The 17,900-nt window shown below is 39.8% G+C and overlaps 1 protein-coding gene, 1 long non-coding RNA gene and 2 other non-coding genes across 6 annotated transcripts in view; 2 read left to right on the forward strand and 2 right to left on the reverse strand.

Annotated features, from left to right (window-relative positions):
* Positions 1–3,742: 3,742 nt before the first annotated feature.
* Positions 3,743–12,725, forward strand: LOC127373870 (alpha-N-acetylgalactosaminide alpha-2,6-sialyltransferase 1). Of its 2 annotated transcripts, XM_051418715.1 has the most exons (9): positions 3,743–3,955; positions 4,157–4,457; positions 4,767–4,929; positions 5,790–5,952; positions 7,895–8,033; positions 8,116–8,219; positions 9,226–9,309; positions 9,532–9,631; positions 10,727–12,725. In XM_051418715.1, the coding sequence occupies exons 1-9, from the start codon at positions 3,855–3,857 to the stop codon at positions 10,931–10,933; spliced, it is 1,362 nt and encodes a 453-aa protein (XP_051274675.1). In that variant the 5' UTR covers positions 3,743–3,854; the 3' UTR covers positions 10,934–12,725. The 2 variants fall into 2 exon arrangements, with proteins under 2 accessions (XP_051274675.1, XP_051274676.1); XM_051418716.1 differs by lacking the exon at positions 4,157–4,457 and having other exon boundaries at positions 3,772–3,955.
* A 1,827-nt stretch (positions 12,726–14,552) lies between these two features.
* On the reverse strand, positions 14,553–14,666 carry LOC127373945 (U5 spliceosomal RNA). The gene has a single exon (XR_007886959.1). It is a non-coding gene; the product is annotated as a U5 spliceosomal RNA (small nuclear RNA).
* Positions 14,572–17,900, forward strand: part of LOC127373878 (uncharacterized) — a 38,028-nt gene continuing 34,699 nt past the window's right edge. The window contains exon 1 of one of the 2 annotated variants that reach the window (XR_007886945.1): positions 14,572–16,353. This is a non-coding gene — a long non-coding RNA (uncharacterized LOC127373878). The remainder of the gene's footprint in view (positions 16,354–17,900) is intronic. The other variant, XR_007886946.1, reaches the window with a different exon arrangement.
* Positions 15,161–15,276, reverse strand: LOC127373953 (U5 spliceosomal RNA). The gene has a single exon (XR_007886966.1). It is a non-coding gene; the product is annotated as a U5 spliceosomal RNA (small nuclear RNA).

Raw genomic sequence — 17,900 nt, forward strand, 5'->3', positions numbered from 1 at the left:
AGGAGTCCTGCTGCACCCCCGTTGTTCCTTCTCTTGATGAGACCGAAACAGAGTCTCCGAAGAGCTTCACGGACAAAGTCACAGAAGCTGTAAAAATCATTGTACAAGAAAGGGCCAAGATAATCAAACCAATTGATTACTTCGTCAAGGTTTCAAAGGAAGATGGCGACATGTTCGAGTTGGAATCCTCCTACGACATGGCTGAGGTGGCTTCTGCAATTGTCGTTGAGATAATTGAGGAGTTGAAACTCAATTCAGAAGTTTCACTGCCTGACTCTCTGGCAATATCTGAAAAGATGTCCCACTGGAAAACAGTGGCAGCCAAACTTAAGGATTTTTATGCTCAGCGTTTTGCCATGGGGTCACTTCTCGGCCTCATGGCAAAACTGAGGCGTAAATATAAATGCGTCCCAGGAGAGCAGTCTTCTCTTAGCCAGCTGATGGAGGAGGCTGATGATGTAGTTAGGAGTATCATCTCATCGACTGAAGAGGATCTAAGGAGGATGAGAACAGACGAGACCCCTGACGAAATAATCAACTCTGTTGGCAGTGATCAGGACAACACAGCCGCCATAGAGCTTGGTGATTTAGTTTCTGAACACCTACAGCCAGAGGCTCCCACGGTGGACTTCCGCCTTCAAATACAGGGCGAAGTGGAAACCTTTATGGGGCAGATAAGGCGATGGCTTAACCTGCAGCTGATACGCCACCAACGGAAGAAGGACCACGTAACTCTTGTCCTGAAAAAGATCAGGGAAGTGGTCTGTCAGACAACGCCTCCTGAGACCCCCTCAGTCATAGGAAGTGGCTGCGTGACACCTGTAGGAAGTTGCTGCGTGACACCCGTGGAGGTTGAAACAAAACTACCTTCCACCCCCATTCGGTCCCTCAAGTCACCGGTGGGAGCTAAGACTGGTGACACCCTGGTGGTTCAAGTAGAATCACCTTCCACCCATGTTAGGTCCTTCAAGTCACCGGTGGGACCTAAGACTGGCGACACCCTGGTGGTTCAAGTGGAATCACCTTCCACCCACGTTAGGTCCGCCAAGTCACCGGTGGGACGTAAGACTGGTGACACCCTGGTGGTTCAAGTGGAATCACCTTCCACCCACGTTAGGTCCGTCAAGTCACCGGTGGGACCTAAGACTGGTGACACCCTGGTGGTTCAAGTGGAATCACCTTCTACCCACGTTAGGTCCGTCAAGTCACCGGTGGGACCTAAGACTGGTGACACCCTGGTGGTTCAAGTGGAATCACCTTCCACCCACGTTAGGTCCTTCAAGTCACCGGTGGGACCTAAGACTGGTGACACCCTGGTGGTTCAAGTGGAATCACCTTCCACCCACGTTAGGTCCGTCAAGTCACCGGTGGGACCTAAGACTGGTGACACCCTGGTGGTTCAAGTGGAATCACCTTCCAACCACGTTAGGTCCGTCAAGTCACCGGTGGGACCTAAGACTGGTGACACCCTGGTGGTTCAAGTGGAATCACCTTCCACCCCTGTTCAATCCACCAAGTCACCGGTCAGTGATGAAGCTGCGGTTGAGGCTGCAGCACCAGCAGCCCATCAGTGGGACGATACCAGTTGCAGGCTTATGGCCATTGCACTGGTTCGTAGAATTATGAAAAGTCCGATACATCTGGACATTCATGTGACCTGCAGTGACATTGATGCAGTCAGCAGGTCACTGGCAGAGACGTTCCTGAAACAGATCACAGGTTCCGAGTTTGCTGTAAAGCCAAGTGGCCAGCACATCAAGAAGGTCGCCAAGGCAGTGCACAAGGAGTTGTGCAAGCTGACAGGCGATGCAGAGATCTTGAAGATGTGCCTGCTGTCCCGGGATGCATCTGTTTACAGATGCATAGCTGAGACACTAACAAAGCATCTGGTGATGCCGCAGAAGAAGACTGGCGTGAACAGACTCTTCTCACGTCTCTTCAAGACCGTGGCCAAGCCGTTCGCTGCTTGCTTTGGACGCAAAGAGTAATCTTTGGCAGTTTTTGACTGGACGCTAACTGGGTTTACTCCGAGAGGCTTCGGTTCGCCCACATTTTAAACTATAATGAAAAAAAATGATCTCAGTTTAGAGAAGAATTGTCTGGTGGGTCGCAACACTGGACATCAGGTGTTATAGGGAATGGACACCCGTACTAACTGGGATGACACAGGGTTTACTCCGAGAGGCTTCGGTTCGCCCACATTTTAAAAAATAATGAAAAAAAATGACCTCAGTTAAGAGAAGAACTGTCTGGTGGATTGCGACACAGGACATCAGGTATCATAGGGTCACACAGGTGCCTCAGTGTAACACTGTGGCCTTGCAGCTATCAGGTGAAGGTTCAATTCCAGCCTTTGACCCCCTTTTGCTGTGAGGAGTACAGAGTGCTCACCGTGTTGGCGTGGGTTTTCCCCGAGTAGCTTTGGTTTCCTCCCACATTTTAAAAAATAAATGATTAAGCCAAACTTATAGCCACGTTTGGCCTACTCAGCAGTGGAGCTGAGGCCTATCCCAGCATGCATTGTGTAAAAGGCCTTGGGAAACCCCAGAGATGTTATTAGTCTAGACAAACACATTCACACCTACAGCCCCCCCCCATAAAATAAATAAATAATCTAAAATAAAAACAAACAATATAACATAAAACAAACAATCCGTCTGATAAGAGTCTCACTATGAACGACCCTACTGTGGTAAATGTTTTATACTTTCATGTACTACTCCGAGCAGATTGAACAGATCCAGCTGAACTTTGCTGGTGATGTTTAGTAAATGTTGTGACGCTTTGTTGAACGGTATCTGTGGCGTTTGGAGTTGAATTTAGAAAAAAAAAGACTTATTTTGATGCTTTGAGGCATCAAAGTCTGCTAGCAAGTTCAGTTTTTGGGCCTCTGTAGTTGTACAGCAATGCTAGTGAAGAAAACATTGAAAGGATTCTGGGTTAGGGTTATAAAACTGTAAACTATCTGTATTCATATCTGTACTCAAAAATGGGCGGGGCTTCAACCTGAACTTGTTCATTTAAGCCTGAAATTGATATGCCATATGCCATTTCACTCTGAAAACGTTCACAATGAAAGAATATCATTAAGTTATTTGTTGTGTCTGTGGCGTGGCGATGGATTTTGATTTGCACCTTTAATTAGGAACCGAGCCAGCGACCACTGAGGACACCCCCGAGTTGCGTGGAGTGCGAGGTGCCGCCCAATGCTGCTTGCAGCTTTAATTTTTATTTATTATTGATTTATTATCATTTTGTTACTTAAACAAATCAAAAAAATAATTAGTTGTTAAACAGACAGCACAATTAAAGACAGAGTTTTGATAAATGTTCATTTTGTAAATGAGTTGCAAATAAAAATGCAAATTTGTGTTTCTGTTAGCAGAAAAGCTGTCAAGTGATTTGTTTTCAAATACGGAATACATTTACCATAAACGCCCATTGTGACTTATATGTCACATTACAGATCTTTGACATTTTGGGGTAGTATTTTAAACAAAACATCAGAAATGTGTTCTATGAGTTCCACTTGGTCTTTGGTATATCCCCCATAATTTTCCCTCAAGGATAAATGGGTCTGGGTTCTTATGGGTTAAATCTAACAGGAACAAATCCTATCTAACCCTAAGAAAAAACTCCTCTATTGTGTAATAAACCACCACAATGTACTATTGTGAAGGTGTATGTGTGTGTATGGTTCCTGTTTCATTGTGTGTCTATCTCTACCTGCACATTAGCCCTGCCCAAATCAACCTTTGTGACAAGGTACACTTTTCCATCGAGCCAGAGTCTCCAGAAGAAAAAAACAAACCACAGAGTCACTGTTTCTTAACCGGACAGCAAATCTTTTAGGAATGGCGCTCTTAACCTCCAGGATTACTGCTTGGCTGTTTGTGATCTCAGTTGCTGTTGTTCTTTTAATTATATCATGGGGATATTTATCAGAAAGCATCAGGTAAGTTGTGTTTGTAGTATGTTGGAAGATTTATTTAATCTGTTAAAACAATTTCTGTTGCTAATTCTGTTCATGTTTTTTAAGAGAAATGTGTATAAAACTGTATTTTAAAGACACTTAAACTTGTATCTTCCTAATATATAACACATAATACATATTATATATTGAATCTATTACTCTTTTGTCAAACTTTCAACTCAGCCGGACTGCTGTCTCAGGAAAATTCAGATACAGAGGTGAAGGCAGTTTGTTTGAATACTGGAATATAATAAGAAACTCAACTTCACCTCCTCCTGTGTTCACCACATCACATAAACCAAAAAATGCTGACGCCACAAAAACAGTCTCGGTGACAAAGCTAAAACCCGACCGTATCGCAGCCACCACGAGTGCCCCCGTGGTCGAGACTCCCATGCCCATCCTCTCCAAAAATTCCTTCAAGGGGCTTCCTCAGTGGGATTTTGAGGAGGTTTATAACCAGGATGCCCCACCCAGACAGACAGTAAGCAAGTTAGGACAAGATAAGACAGAGCAGATATGGATGTGTTAACTTTTGTGGGAGTGGGTAATCACAGCTGGTGTCTGCACAGCCACATCTTCAGCTGTGTATCTTTGGTGTGACCTGCTTGGATTTTCTTTGGTTTCCACTTTAAATGCTTTCACAAACCTATCGCCTATCAATGAGTAATCTCACTCAACCTGTTTGGCTTTTCTATCAACTGAGTTTCAATTAAATGTAGCCAGATAAACACATTCACATTTTATATGTTTTGTTTCGTTAATATTTAATTAATTCATATTTAATTCTCAGACGTGTGCCCAGTCTCTGCGCAAATCTGAGGATCCGAGCTTCAAGAAGGCTTTTCTCCCCAACATACGTCTGTATCTGCACAAAGACAATTTCAACATGAGCGAGTGGAACCGACTTTCACATTTTAACAACCCGTTTGGTTTCATGGGATTCAAATACGACGGTACGCATTAGTGTGTGTGTGTGTGTGTGTGTGTGTGTGTGTGAGAGAGATAAAGTGTACCAAGACTGTATTTCACAATCACTCTGTGTATGTAACTGATCAGATAATTGGTATTTTTATCCATTTTATTTCTTCCTGATATTGTTAAACTGCTGATCTCATTGTTTTGGCAACATAACGCTGACTGATGTGAGTTTTAAACATCTGGTCTGTAATTTTCTCTGTTTTTTCCTTCAAATTTGTCAAAATGTTTTGCTTTTCTAGGTCTGAACATTTTAACATCTTTTAGCTCATTGTTTTGGTTTTAGGAACTTTTAAACTGTTTCCTGATGCAGAATTTTAGGTGAAAGTTAAGATCTCACAAAATATACCGTAAAACTTCTAATAGAAGCAGAGTCCCAGATAGATGCAGGTCTCCTTTAGAGGCCTGGTCTGGATTTTTAAAAACTGACTGGATGTTTAAAACCAAAGAAACGCAAATACGACCTGAAATTCAAGTTAGTCGTTAAATTTGATAAACAAAACTCAGGGAAAGCAATATGATAATATTTCCATCTGTACTGAGCAAAGAAAGGAATTAAAGGCCTGTCCCCAATTAAAGGCAGGGTGAGTTTAGTGATTTAGCCCCGGGTTATTATTAGAAGTTTTACGGTATAATCATGTAATAAATGCATTATTATGGTTTAAACTTCATACTGGTTGTCATTGTTAACATAAAAATAATGATTACAGTTGTAAAAGCTCCTGTTGTGAACTGATGGTGCATCTCGTGTGTGTGTTTTGCATGTTTTTGTTAGTTTTTGTTAGTTTTTGTTTTGCATGTTTTGCATGTTTTTGTTAGTTTATGTTTTGTTTTGCAGAGGTGATACCTGCAGTGAAGTTGATCCCGAAGCCGAAGGAGCCGCTGCTGCTTCCAAAGCCCGGCAGTGGCGGCTGCGTGCGCTGTGCCGTGGTGGGCACCGGGGGGATCCTCAACGGCTCTAAAAAGGGGAAAGAAATCGATTCTCATGATTATGTTTTCCGGTAAGAAAACTTGTTGATTCTGTTTGTTCGGCCCCACCCGGCGGCGTATAAGGCTTCCAAACACTGTGACGCGTAATCATTAGTCTCCATTAGTATTTAGTGATATGAGGATCCCATTATTCCTCTTATACATCCTGCCCCGCCAACAACCCCAAAGCCTCTCGTCCAGTTTTAGCTTATCTTTGTCACATGACTGGAGAACAAATACTGTGTCAATGCGCTGAACCACGAGAGTCCTGCTGATCTCCATCACTGATGCATGTCCAATTGTGTGGATTTTGAGAGAGTCGATGCGGCAGAGTTGAGTTTGTTGAATAGGACAATGGGAGTGGATCCAGGGTTTCTGTTGTGACAGTCTGTAGAATAAAAAGAAGGCCTTCGGTCACACGCTATTATCTGTAGGTAAAAAGTATTCAGCCCTTTTGGACTTGTCAAACTGCAGAGTCAGGGCGATAAAGAACATTCTTAATAACGTTGACAGACGCTATCACTCTTTCCATGTCCTGCCTTTTGTCTTAAACCCACACTCATTTATTACTCACTTATTATAGATGATATTAAAGACAATCAAACATGTGAAGTTTGATGCAGATTGGACAAAGTACACAGAGGTTATGATAACTTCCTGCTTCTTGGCGATGTGCTGAAATTCAAGTTTTTGACTGTGTGAAGCCCTAGGAGAAGTTAGTTAAAATACGTAGCACCAAATCGGCAAAAAATTATCAACTAAATTCTAAATTCATGAAACACGTGGGCACAGATCTTCAGACGGTTGAAAACGTGCCACAGGGGCTTTGCCACAGTTCATGAAGTTGCTGCCACGGCTCACACAAACAACTAACCTTACCTTACTTCACCTTGAGCTATTTGGCACTGCATACTGACGAAGGAGCTTGTTAACATATTACACGGTTGTTGGGCAGTGAATCCTTTCTGTTGATTTGCCAGTAATGTGCCAGAGGAGCCTGGCGCTGTGTTAGCACCATGCAATAATAAACAAGATGTCAAGAATCAGATATTTTATTGTCTTCTCTCGTGGCCTCATTCCAGAGAAACCTGTTCGCTGTGAGTCAGAGCTGAACACATTATCTGTGCCGAACCCTTATTATATATATAAATGTACAAGCTTCACTCGCTTACCTTTACCACCAAATCCAGATCACACTTTTGTTTGGTCATACATGTCAATCAATCAATCAGACTTGTGAAAATGTGTTTAACATATCGATAAATTCATTTAAAAATCCCCAGAAACAATTAATGAGCCTGAACAGTCATGTTAGCGGTTGTATTAGATAAAAATGCTAACGCTAGCGTGGCGACAACCTCTCTGAACAAGCTGATCTGAATGCTCCTCTTGGTTTAGACCGTCATAGCACGCTGTAATAATTATAATATATATATATTATAATTCATCCTGTACATAACGTATGCTAAGTGCTCATACGGAGCTGTCCATGAAATACAAACAGTCGGATACAGCTATGCATATATGCTCAGCCTCTCCTTTGTACACATAGTGAACACCCAGTCAATAGACGTATATGTCTGTTTGCATTCTGATTTAGTTGCTGTGTTTGACAATAATCTGTTATTGCGTGTTGACAGCTGCTGATTATCGTAGTTAGTCTGAATTCAGTTTAATTTAGTTAAAAAGGCGTTTTATTGACGCTGGAAACGAAAAAATCTACGCAGACCTCGTATGTTTGATCATAATCTTCATTCAGAGCCTTTGTGGGTATCAAAGAAATGTATTAACTATAATTATCTGATGAAAGTCCAACCACATGTCGACATATCTAGTGTGCTTCATCTTTACCTTTATTTTAATCTGTATATTTATACTCGTACTATTCTGGTTTGTCTGTTTCCCTCAAGGGTTTAACACATTGTTATATTATATCTTATCTTAATCTTACATTTGTATGTGTTTGCACGGCAGGATGAACGGCGCCATCATTAAAGGCTACGAGGAAGACGTGGGAAACAAAACGTCAGTGTACGTCCACACGGCCCACTCCATCACCATGTCGCAGTATCTGCTGAAGAAGTACGGATACACATCTATCCCCAATGATGAGGTACCCTGAATCTGAATGACGTTAGTGTGATATTGTTCTGGTTTAAACCCTCGTTCATCTGTCTTCTTCTTCCTGTTGACAGGGTATAAAACACGTGTTAATTCCTGAGGGGATGAGGGATTTCTTTTGGCTCGAGGGTCTCCTCAAAGGAGAAAGGGTCACAGCTAGCCCATTTCATAACAAACGGTGAATATGAACTCTCACACACACAGTCTAATATCTGATGCAAATGGGAGAGCAGGTGTGAGTTTATAGAGGTTACATGTAATTCACAGGAAACTCTGTAAGACACAAAACTCCCTTTTAAAAAAAACAGAAAAGTAAAACTCATCTTTGTTATAAACATAACAAGCAACACTTTTAATTTGGCTTTTAAATTAGAATAAGATTTTTGTTTACATTTAAACACACAATATGTAATTACTGCTGCACATTGAAACAATAACAAGAAGTGAAGTGGCGTTGGGATCATGGGAGTTGTTGTTTTTACCAGGAGCTGAATTATTATTATTTTCCTCCTCTCCAAATTAAACAGATGCTGTGATTAAAGCCAGTAAAAAACCCTGAATAAAGCAGTTCCACCTTGAAAACCAGTGTTCAGAGGGGCTGTAAGACAAGCTGCTGCTAATGTTAGCTCATCTTGTTTCTCTGATAACTTCCAGATAAGATAAAGAGTTAAAAACAACCAAGATCTAAACAGTTCATTGTAAAAAAGTGATTAAAACTGGATAAAAAAGTTCAGAACTTAGGTGTTCATTGACATTTTTACGTGGAAATGTTAAATATTATATCCTTAAATTATACATTTAAAAACACATTTCAAACATAATAATTCTTTTTGTAAGGAAGCACAGAAAACGAGTTGATACATATTCTTTTTACTTTAAAAATAAAGTTTTAAAGTCTTCAGACTCTCTAAAAGCGTCCACTGACACACGTTAAGACTCAATAAAGTTGATCATTCACAGTCAGATAAACAAATCAGAGATACTGCGCTCATCCTCCACCCACATCTAATATACTTAATAATAACAAAAGTGGATCGTGTGCTGTCACTGAGTTAATTTGAGGTAAAGTCTGTATCCAATTCCCCAGCTCTTGTATTAACTTGTATATACAAACTAAGCCTGCTTTTCATCATGCCATCCTGCAAACGTCACTTCTAACTCTGCCTTTTTAATCCGTCCTACAGGCCACGGACGTACTACGGCGGGCAGTACAATGAGACTCGCTTTTATGTTCTGCACCAGGATTTCCTCAGATATGTGCGGAACAGGTGAATACCCTCTCATAACCCCACACAGACTGTTTGTTTTTTACAATAATAGTATTCTCAGACCAAAAGTGCTAAATATTAAGCAGAAAGCAAAAAAAAAACAAGCGATAATATAAGACTTAAGAGTTGACAAAGTATCTCAGATTAAAAGCAAATTCTTACGTCATTTACGACCTTTAATGAGTCTGTATATGTGTTTTTGACTTTGTTCTTTGCCCCCAGCTTCTTAAAGTCTCGTAATCTGAATGCAACATTCTGGGCGATAGTCAGACCAACCAACGGGGCGTTCACTGTCTTCTTGGCTCTGCACACCTGTGACGTCGTAAGTTAATGTTACTTAAACTTGTTACTAAAAAATTTAAACATCCCTGTTTAAACCTGTTCAGGAGGAGAGTGAATAAATAGGGTGCGGAGGGTGAGTGTGAGTTTAAGACAAAAGGCAGGACATGGAAAGAGTGACAGGGTCTGGCAACGTTATTAAGAATGTTCTTTATTGCCCTGACTCTGCAGTTTGACTCAAAGTTATTGACATTAAAGTATTCAATGAGTTTATTGTGTTATTGAAGTGTATAGTATACAATAAAGGATATAGTTCAACATTCAGGGAGATGTGCAGGGAGTTTGAAGCATTGACAGTATATATAAGCAGTTTACTAACAAGTTTATGGTCTCAATCGCTAGTTTCACATCTTCTTCCAAACATTATGATGTTGATTTAAGTTAAGTTTAAGTTATGGTCCGCTTTAGAGTAAAATAGACGGTAAAGTTGCGTATGCTTTTGGGGCGGGGCTACGTATTGATTGACAGGTCACTCTCAGTGAGTTCATCCAGCTCAGCACACAAAACTCAGATCAAACTGATAGATTCTGTGACTGTGTTGACTATTTCTGACTTAAAATCGTCTCAGAAACATGTTTTAGTTTACTGTTTAGCTGTAATAAGATTGTTTCCGACTGTGGACGAGTCAAAACTGCGCAGCCAATGAGCGTAGAGCAACTCGCAGTACGTGACCTCCGCTGGCTCGCGCTGGCTCCGTTTTACTGTCCAAAACACAAGGCTTCAAAACGGAGCTCCACAAACCAATGGGTGACGTCACGATAGGTTCACACTTCGGTTCGAAGGTGATTAACTTAGCTTAGCATAAAAACTGGAAACAGCTCCTGTAAAGCTCACTAATAAATGTTTTATCTGGTTTGTTTAATCTGTTTCAAAAACAAAATTTTTCGGTCATTTCTTAAAAAGACCCAAACAAAACCCTCAAAATGTTGACGTGATAATAACGTGTTAATTAGTGAGCTTTACTGAGGCTTTACGCTAATGATAAGCTAACTGTCTGCTGGCTGTAGCTACGAATTGGACAGACAGACGTGAGATTGGTGTTGATCTTCTCATCTAACTCTGTTTTTCTCGTCTTCAGGTGGACTTGTATGGATTCATGACCGAGGACTACAATAAGTACTCTAACTACTATGTTGAAAAGACGAAAACACACGTCGTTTTCTTCGCCAACCACGACTACATGCTGGAGAAGAACCTGTGGTCAAAACTACATAAAAGCAAAATAGTTAAGTTGTACCAAAGAACGGACGCAGAAGCACAGACAGAAAAGCCGAAGCAACACTGATGACCTGAGAATGGCATCGAGAACTTAGGTCAGTTAATTCAATTAAACTAAACACAATTATTAATATAAAAACAACACAGAGCCGTATATCGGACGGTTCGGACCTAAAATATCAGATTTCACAGCTTTTCTGACAGATTGCGATACTTGTTACATGTTTTGTTTTTTTACGGTAAGAAAGTGAAAATTTTCAGTTTAACGCGTTATTAACGGCGTTAACACAAACCTATTTTAACGGCGTCATTTTTTTTTATCGCGAGATTAACGCCTAGCACACTTTGTAGTTGCAACAACTAGTAACGTTAGAAAAACTACAACACCACACCGGATCTAGGTAGACCGGAAACAAAACAACAGGCACGCCGCACACACGTGTTTAAGAGTAGTAGACGTTACGTTTTGAGTGGATGGCGAGCGCGAGACGCCGAAATGGATTCCTTGTTGTCTGAAAATGTCAACAGGCTTGTCTGTTTGAGTAACTGGCTCAAAGCAAAGAAGTAGTAGACTTACCTTTTATTGGGAACTGTTACTGTTCATTGTTTCTGAAATAAGAGGCTGGGTTGAGCCTCTGGTGAATAAGAGCAGTAGTCTGACTGCTATGTTCAAAGCAAACTTGAGGAAAGTATTAAGTCGTGGTTTAACTGCACTATAGGCTGAGTCCTAGTTTACCTTACATGTGCACTTTGTAATTTTATTTTGTATCGCCCTGTTTTGATCCCTTAGAAAGGGCTGTTGAAGGGGCTGTTTGTGTGACAAAGTATTTTTTTCACCCTTTTATTGACGGACAGTGTTACATTGTGTGAGAGATTATTTGATCCACGTGAGAATGTTAGTGTGAAATTGAACACTACAGTATACGCCAATGTTGTTTTCAATAAAAACAACATTTGCTCAAAGCAAGCCGATCCACTTTTCCATGTTGATAAGAGCATTAAAATGAGAAAACATAATGGGACAAAAAGAAATCAAGGGACATTTAGAATAGATAAAAATGTGCGATTAATTGCGAGTTAACTATGACATTAATTCGATTAATCGCGATTAAATATTTTAATCGTTTGACAGTGTAGTGAACCACAGTGAGGTGTTGTGAACGCAACCCCGGTAGTCCAGCAAAACTCCTCCCCTAGCTCCTCCCCCTGCCCAGGTGCAGTATAAAAGGCTTCAGCTGGCTCAGTTTAACCTCTTGCTGGTCCCTGGTGGTGGTTGCCGGCTGAAGGTGGTGAGTAGGGTCCCCATTTTGTTTGTGTTTCCTGGTTTATAGTTGTCTGCCCAACTAACATGTGCCTTTTTGTGTTTTAGGCTCACCTGCTGCTGTTCTGTTGTGTGTTGTTAGGTTTGCCTTTTCTTTTCGTTAGTTTATTTATTAAGTTTACTTTGAATATATTTCTATTATTTTGCTTGAGTGTATGTTTTGAGATTGTTTGGTTATCAATGGGGTTGTTGGTTTTTGTTAACTTTTGATTCTCTCTGTTTCAGGAGTGCCTTTTCGTTTGTTTCCTTGCTTTTTTGGTGCGGCCTGGGTGTCCTCAGGTGGGCGGCTAGGCACCGTGGTGGACCCTCACTCCTGTTGCATGCAAGTAGGCACTGGGGCTCTTTTAGTGCATGTGTTTTAGTGTTTGTAGTGTTGCCCCCCCAGACTAGTGAGACAGGGTACTTTACCAGTAGTCTGCCCCCACTGAGGCCCCAGCCCACTGATTTGAGTTAATCATGTATTTCATTAGTTTTAGCACTGTTTTATAGTTGGTTTCTTTTAGATCATTTTTGTAATAAAAACATTTGTTCTATTTTACCTACTGTCTCTGCCTCATCAGTTTCGAACCTGTGCCCTTTCAAAGAATTTGGTTTTCATATCCTATATATGGCGTTGTCGGTCCGTAAGTTAGTTCCTTCTCTTAGTTATCCTTCCTCCCCCATTTACAAATACATTTTCACTCCTCGCCACAACAGCACCACTTATTACTCATGCAATAAGTGGTGTATACTGTATATAAAATAACAATAAATAAAATAAAAAAAAACCCACTTGGACTTTATTTTAACAAAAAATGCCTCTTCAATAAAGGTAAATAATGGGTAACACCAGGTACCCCAGACTGCCCTGGTACAGGCACTAACGGGGAAACCTTCTCTGGGTTTAATAACTCTCAAACACTTTATGGCAACAAGAGAGACAGCAGAGAAACCTCAGGAGGTCCTAAAGAACAGAGTTTCAGTCCTACTGTGTCTCATAGTGAGTGCTGAACACAAAGGATCAGACTGAACCTGGGTGAGCAGTCCTCCCTCTGTCTGATCTGATTGATCCTCTAATAAACACAGAGGAATGTTTCTAATTGATCCAACATGAAATGGGGAAAAGGAAAACCAAACGGCGGCAGATATGAATGAATGAATGCTACATGTTGGTGGCACTGGAGGAAAAGTTAGTAGGTCATCATCATGGATCTGTTTTGTATTTCAGTCCAATATTTGAGATATTTCACCCTTCAAAATAATAACATTTCATCCTCATGGGAAGGATTCATCAAAGTCATCAGGTGTCTTCTTCTGTTTGTCCAAAATCAGTCGTCTAATAGTGGTTGAGATATATAATATTCTACATCGCTGTTATTTTTTAAGAATTTAAATTAATTACGTTAATCTTGCATTTAAAAGCGCGACTGTGTTACAGGCCTCAGTGTGATGAATCCTACAAACAGGTGTGTGTACCTGAGAGAACATAAAGAAATGAAGCAGGCAGACGTGTGGCTCTTTTTTCAGCGTCTTCTCAAGTTATTTTATTAAACATTTACCAGCTGCAAACAGTCATTGTCTCTTGTAGTTTGGGTCACTGTGTTCACAACATGTTTGTTTCCTCCATGTATGAAGCATGTGAAGGTTATTAAGGCTATTTAATAATAAAATATATCAAAACACCACGTATGCCTTTATCAGACATCAAACCTCTAAAATGTCTCTAAACAAACTTTACATCAATCAAGAGTATAAAAATTCACATAGTCTCATATTAAATTCACTCATTTCTGCCTCAATACCAAACTAAAATCAGCTTTTTTGACAATAAAATCGTACATTTAAATCATCGTAGTTGCTCTGTACTTTAACAGAATAGACATTTACTGTACATGGACAGGACTGCAGCGCTGTTAACAATATGATGAACTAAAGTAAATCACAGTATCACTTTATACACTTATATTTTAATAACATAACCAACAGGCTATTAGGAAATGACTCTTTAAAACACACAGACTCAATTAGTCCTTTAATAGAAAATGAAACAATGTACAGGAGCCAGCAGACTAACACAGTTTAAAATAAGACCGTACATAAAGCTCAGAAATTATTGATCAAATACATAAAAAAAAAAGATGTGACCGTACATTTTGTGTGCGTCACAACTTCACTGATACATTTAATAATTCAGGCTGTTTGTATTCACACTTAATTAATAAATAAAATTAATAAATACATTTTACATTAAAGTTTCAGAGAGTCACACACACACACACACACAGTCTATAATCTAACTTCAATCACAGAGAGTTGTTTATTATGTTTGACCAGTAAAGATATTAACACATTATTAACTTGTTTATTTATTTTTCACATATCAGGAAGCCCCACATGAGCAGGGCATCAAAAAATTGCGTTATACTCTTATTGATCCTCTCCACGGAAATCTTTAGTAAAAGGCGAAAGATTTATTCGATCTGAAGAGAAACAAGAGCGATCTGATAATCGATAGTTCCTCTGATCGACCTGATTGGAGCCAACAGCGCTTTGTGTTGTGGTGTTCACTGTCAAATGTTACTGAGACTAAAATCTAAACCCACATAAAGTGCAAATAAACAACCCAATAAATAAATCAATCACTGAGGACTTTTAATGAGACAAACGAACTTTTATTCGCCTCTAGTTCGCCGATCGCACGGTGGCGCAAAGCATGATGGGATTACGTTCTTACGTCCCGGTTACGTAGAATTTATATTTTAAATCTGTTATTTTGTTTGAATTTAAAATAATTAAATTAATCTCTCAATCAGAAGCACAACTGCACTGATACATTTATTAATTCAGACTGTTTGTATTTATACTTTTAGATAAATAAATAAATCTTACATTAAAGTTTCATAAAGCCCCGCCCCCTCACACAGAGACTATAAACTGACACTGGAAGATAAAGTTTCATTATTAACTTGTTTATTTATTTTTCACATATCAGGAAGCCCCACAGTTAAGCAGGGCATCAAAAAATTGCGTTATACTCTTATTGATCCTCTCCACGGAAATCTTTAGTAAAAGGCGAAAGATTTATTCGATCTGAAGAGAAATCAGAGTGATATAGTGACACAGACACTGAGAGCCCGCTGCCTTTAACGGGAACATGTACTTCATCAACGGTGTATTGTTGCTGCCACTAAATAAAAACCCTGAACAAACTGTTGGGGACAAACACAGCAGTGCTGATAAATGGAAACTTTGCGCTGGTTAACTTTGATACTTGAAACGAACCGTTGATCCGTTTATTAACGGCTTTTAACTGGTGGCGCAAAGCATGCTGGGAGTGGAGGGCTGAACGACCGTTAATTTCCGTTTGTTGTTAATTTGTCTCTTCCCGGTTGTTTGTTTGTTTTTTAAAGTTTATAAATGTAATAAAGTGCAACAGTTTGTATATACAGACTACAATGTCACCGCCGACAGTTGTTCATATAGTTTGTATTAAAGTTTGAGTGTGACAGCCGTTGACTGACCAAAGACTGCAGATTGAATGAACAACAACGACCTCCTGTGGTAACACAACACAATAAACTGCTGCTATCAAGGCCGGATTAACCTCTAAAGGGCCCAGGGCAGAGAGGGCACAAGAACAAGATCTGGTTATATCTCGTTTATATGTTGAACTGTCCGCCGGAGCCGTTGCGCTGCACATAATCTCTGCCCCTGGCTGCCTGTGACTGTGACCGTGAGCTGAGACCCTCTCCTCATTGGTCAGCCCGTATGAGGCAGGTCAAAGGTGACGCCAATCAACGTGCACTGAGCAGGTCGCGTGACGTCAAGCGCCGCTACGCAACACTACTCAAACATGGAGAATCTCAGTGGGAGCGCCAAACGGAAATTAAAAAAGGAAACATTTAAAATATATACCGAAAGTAGGGAGTTTCTTCACGCTAGTAAACGTTAGCAACTGTTCTGCTAAGGCAGCATCCGTCAACGAGGACCGCTCAGCTAGCCAGGACACTTCTTCACTGCCGGCGCTAGCTAATGTTCACAGCCCCGAGAGCGAAGAGCCCCCGGCGGCATCTTCAACCGACGGCCCGGGTTCTGCTGCGAGTGCGACCGGTGAGGGAAGCGGTGATGGGTCTCTAGTCTCACCGCCAGCTGAACCGCTCGTCGAGTCTGCGAGCAGCCCCTGTACGGTACAGGCTCCATGAAAATGCGGCACATTGTTTATTGTTGTTGAGAGAAAACAGGCAGATTTCAAACTGTTTATATTGCACTGTAACTGGATTGTCCTGTTTAATTCTGATTTCTGCTTAAAATGAGCTGAGGACCAAAATGCTAACGTTACTTGATTCTAGGAGATTATGGATTTTTGTTTGTGTCTTGTCTGTGGACTTCCTCCGTGATGGCTCTATCAGTTCAATACATTTGTGTTGGGAGTAGGTGTTGTTAAATACATTTTGGATGCTTTGAAAGTGGTTGCCTATTTATTTTTTTTGTGAAAATGGAGGACACTTCCTTCCCTCTCTATGTAGTGGGTCAATTTTGCCAGATTAAACTGATGCTGATGTGTTTTGTTTTCATAACATATGTGAGTGAGTGGTCTTGACAAGAGAACATAGCGGTGCGTTTGTAGTTCTATGAGCATTTGCACATCTGTACATCAAAATGCACTTGATGACAGTTACTTATTGAAGTATTGATTATATTTACTGTATATTACTGTAATTTATTCTGTATTTTGCCAGATTATAGCGATCCTGGGGTCGTGATGATGGGGCCCTTGAATATTGTTGCCCAGGGTACAGTGAAGTGTTAATCTGGCCCTGGCTGCTAGTATACTTTTTATATTCTATCAAATTACAGAAACAACAAAGAAACAAATTGACAAAACAGATATCTTTAATTTTTAATATTTAACGTTATATAACTGTATAAAAATAAACCAGGAGTTCATAAAAATACAATAAAACATCCAGATGGTCAGGTGTCTGATGTCTGTGTATATATATAATTTCTCATACACACATTATTAATATTATATTATGGCTGCACTGTATATTTAGCCCTATATTTATGTCTTATATTAACTTTAAACTATTATACTGCTGTTTATATTATTTTATTATTAGTATAAGGACTGTAAACAAGGAAACAGAAATGTTACTTGATGTGTTTTGTTTTGATTAAATAAATAAATAAACAAAACAAACAAAAAAGTTGCCTAACTACTCCCTACTGCTTCTGCCTTATTCACAATAAATAAACTAATGCACAGTAATATTTTATAATACAATACAGAGCATAAATGAGTTTTTAAAATCAGAATCAGGTTTATTTGCCAAGTAAGTTTTCACATATAAGGATTTTTGCTTTGGTACATTGATGCAGAAGAATCACAATCAAGCTGGAAAAAATATAAATGAAGATAAAAGATAAAAAAAGAGACAATAAAAAGGAGCCTAACCCTCAACTAGGAAACAGAAATGTTACTTGATGTGTTTTGTTTTGATTAAATAAATAAACAAAACAAACAAAAAAGTTGCCTAACTACTCCCTCCTGTTTTTTCACAATACAATATGTTGTATACAATACAGAACATACATTATATAAGTAACAGAATTAAAAGATACTTTATTAAAGCACAAATTGTTATTAACCAGATAATCAGACTGAACAATTTTGTTTCACTTCATTCATTCTTGTTATTTTCAAAGGTCTGAACCAGGAAACATTAAAACA

The sequence above is a fragment of the Dicentrarchus labrax genome, unplaced genomic scaffold (genome assembly GCF_905237075.1).
Source record: "Dicentrarchus labrax unplaced genomic scaffold, dlabrax2021, whole genome shotgun sequence".
Classification (NCBI taxonomy): Eukaryota; Metazoa; Chordata; class Actinopteri; family Moronidae; genus Dicentrarchus; species Dicentrarchus labrax.

What these genes read in the sequence shown, in the direction of transcription:
- LOC127373870 (XM_051418715.1), top strand. Translation starts at nt 3,855, where the DNA reads ATGGCGCTCTTAACCTCCAGGATTACTGCTTGGCTGTTTGTGATCTCA. An exon ending in TATTTATCAGAAAGCATCAG is followed by an intron (nt 3,956 to 4,156) that starts GTAAGTTGTGTT and finishes CTTTCAACTCAG; the next exon opens with CCGGACTGCTGTCTCAGGAA. An exon ending in CTCAGATATGTGCGGAACAG is followed by an intron (nt 9,310 to 9,531) that starts GTGAATACCCTC and finishes CTTTGCCCCCAG; the next exon opens with CTTCTTAAAGTCTCGTAATC.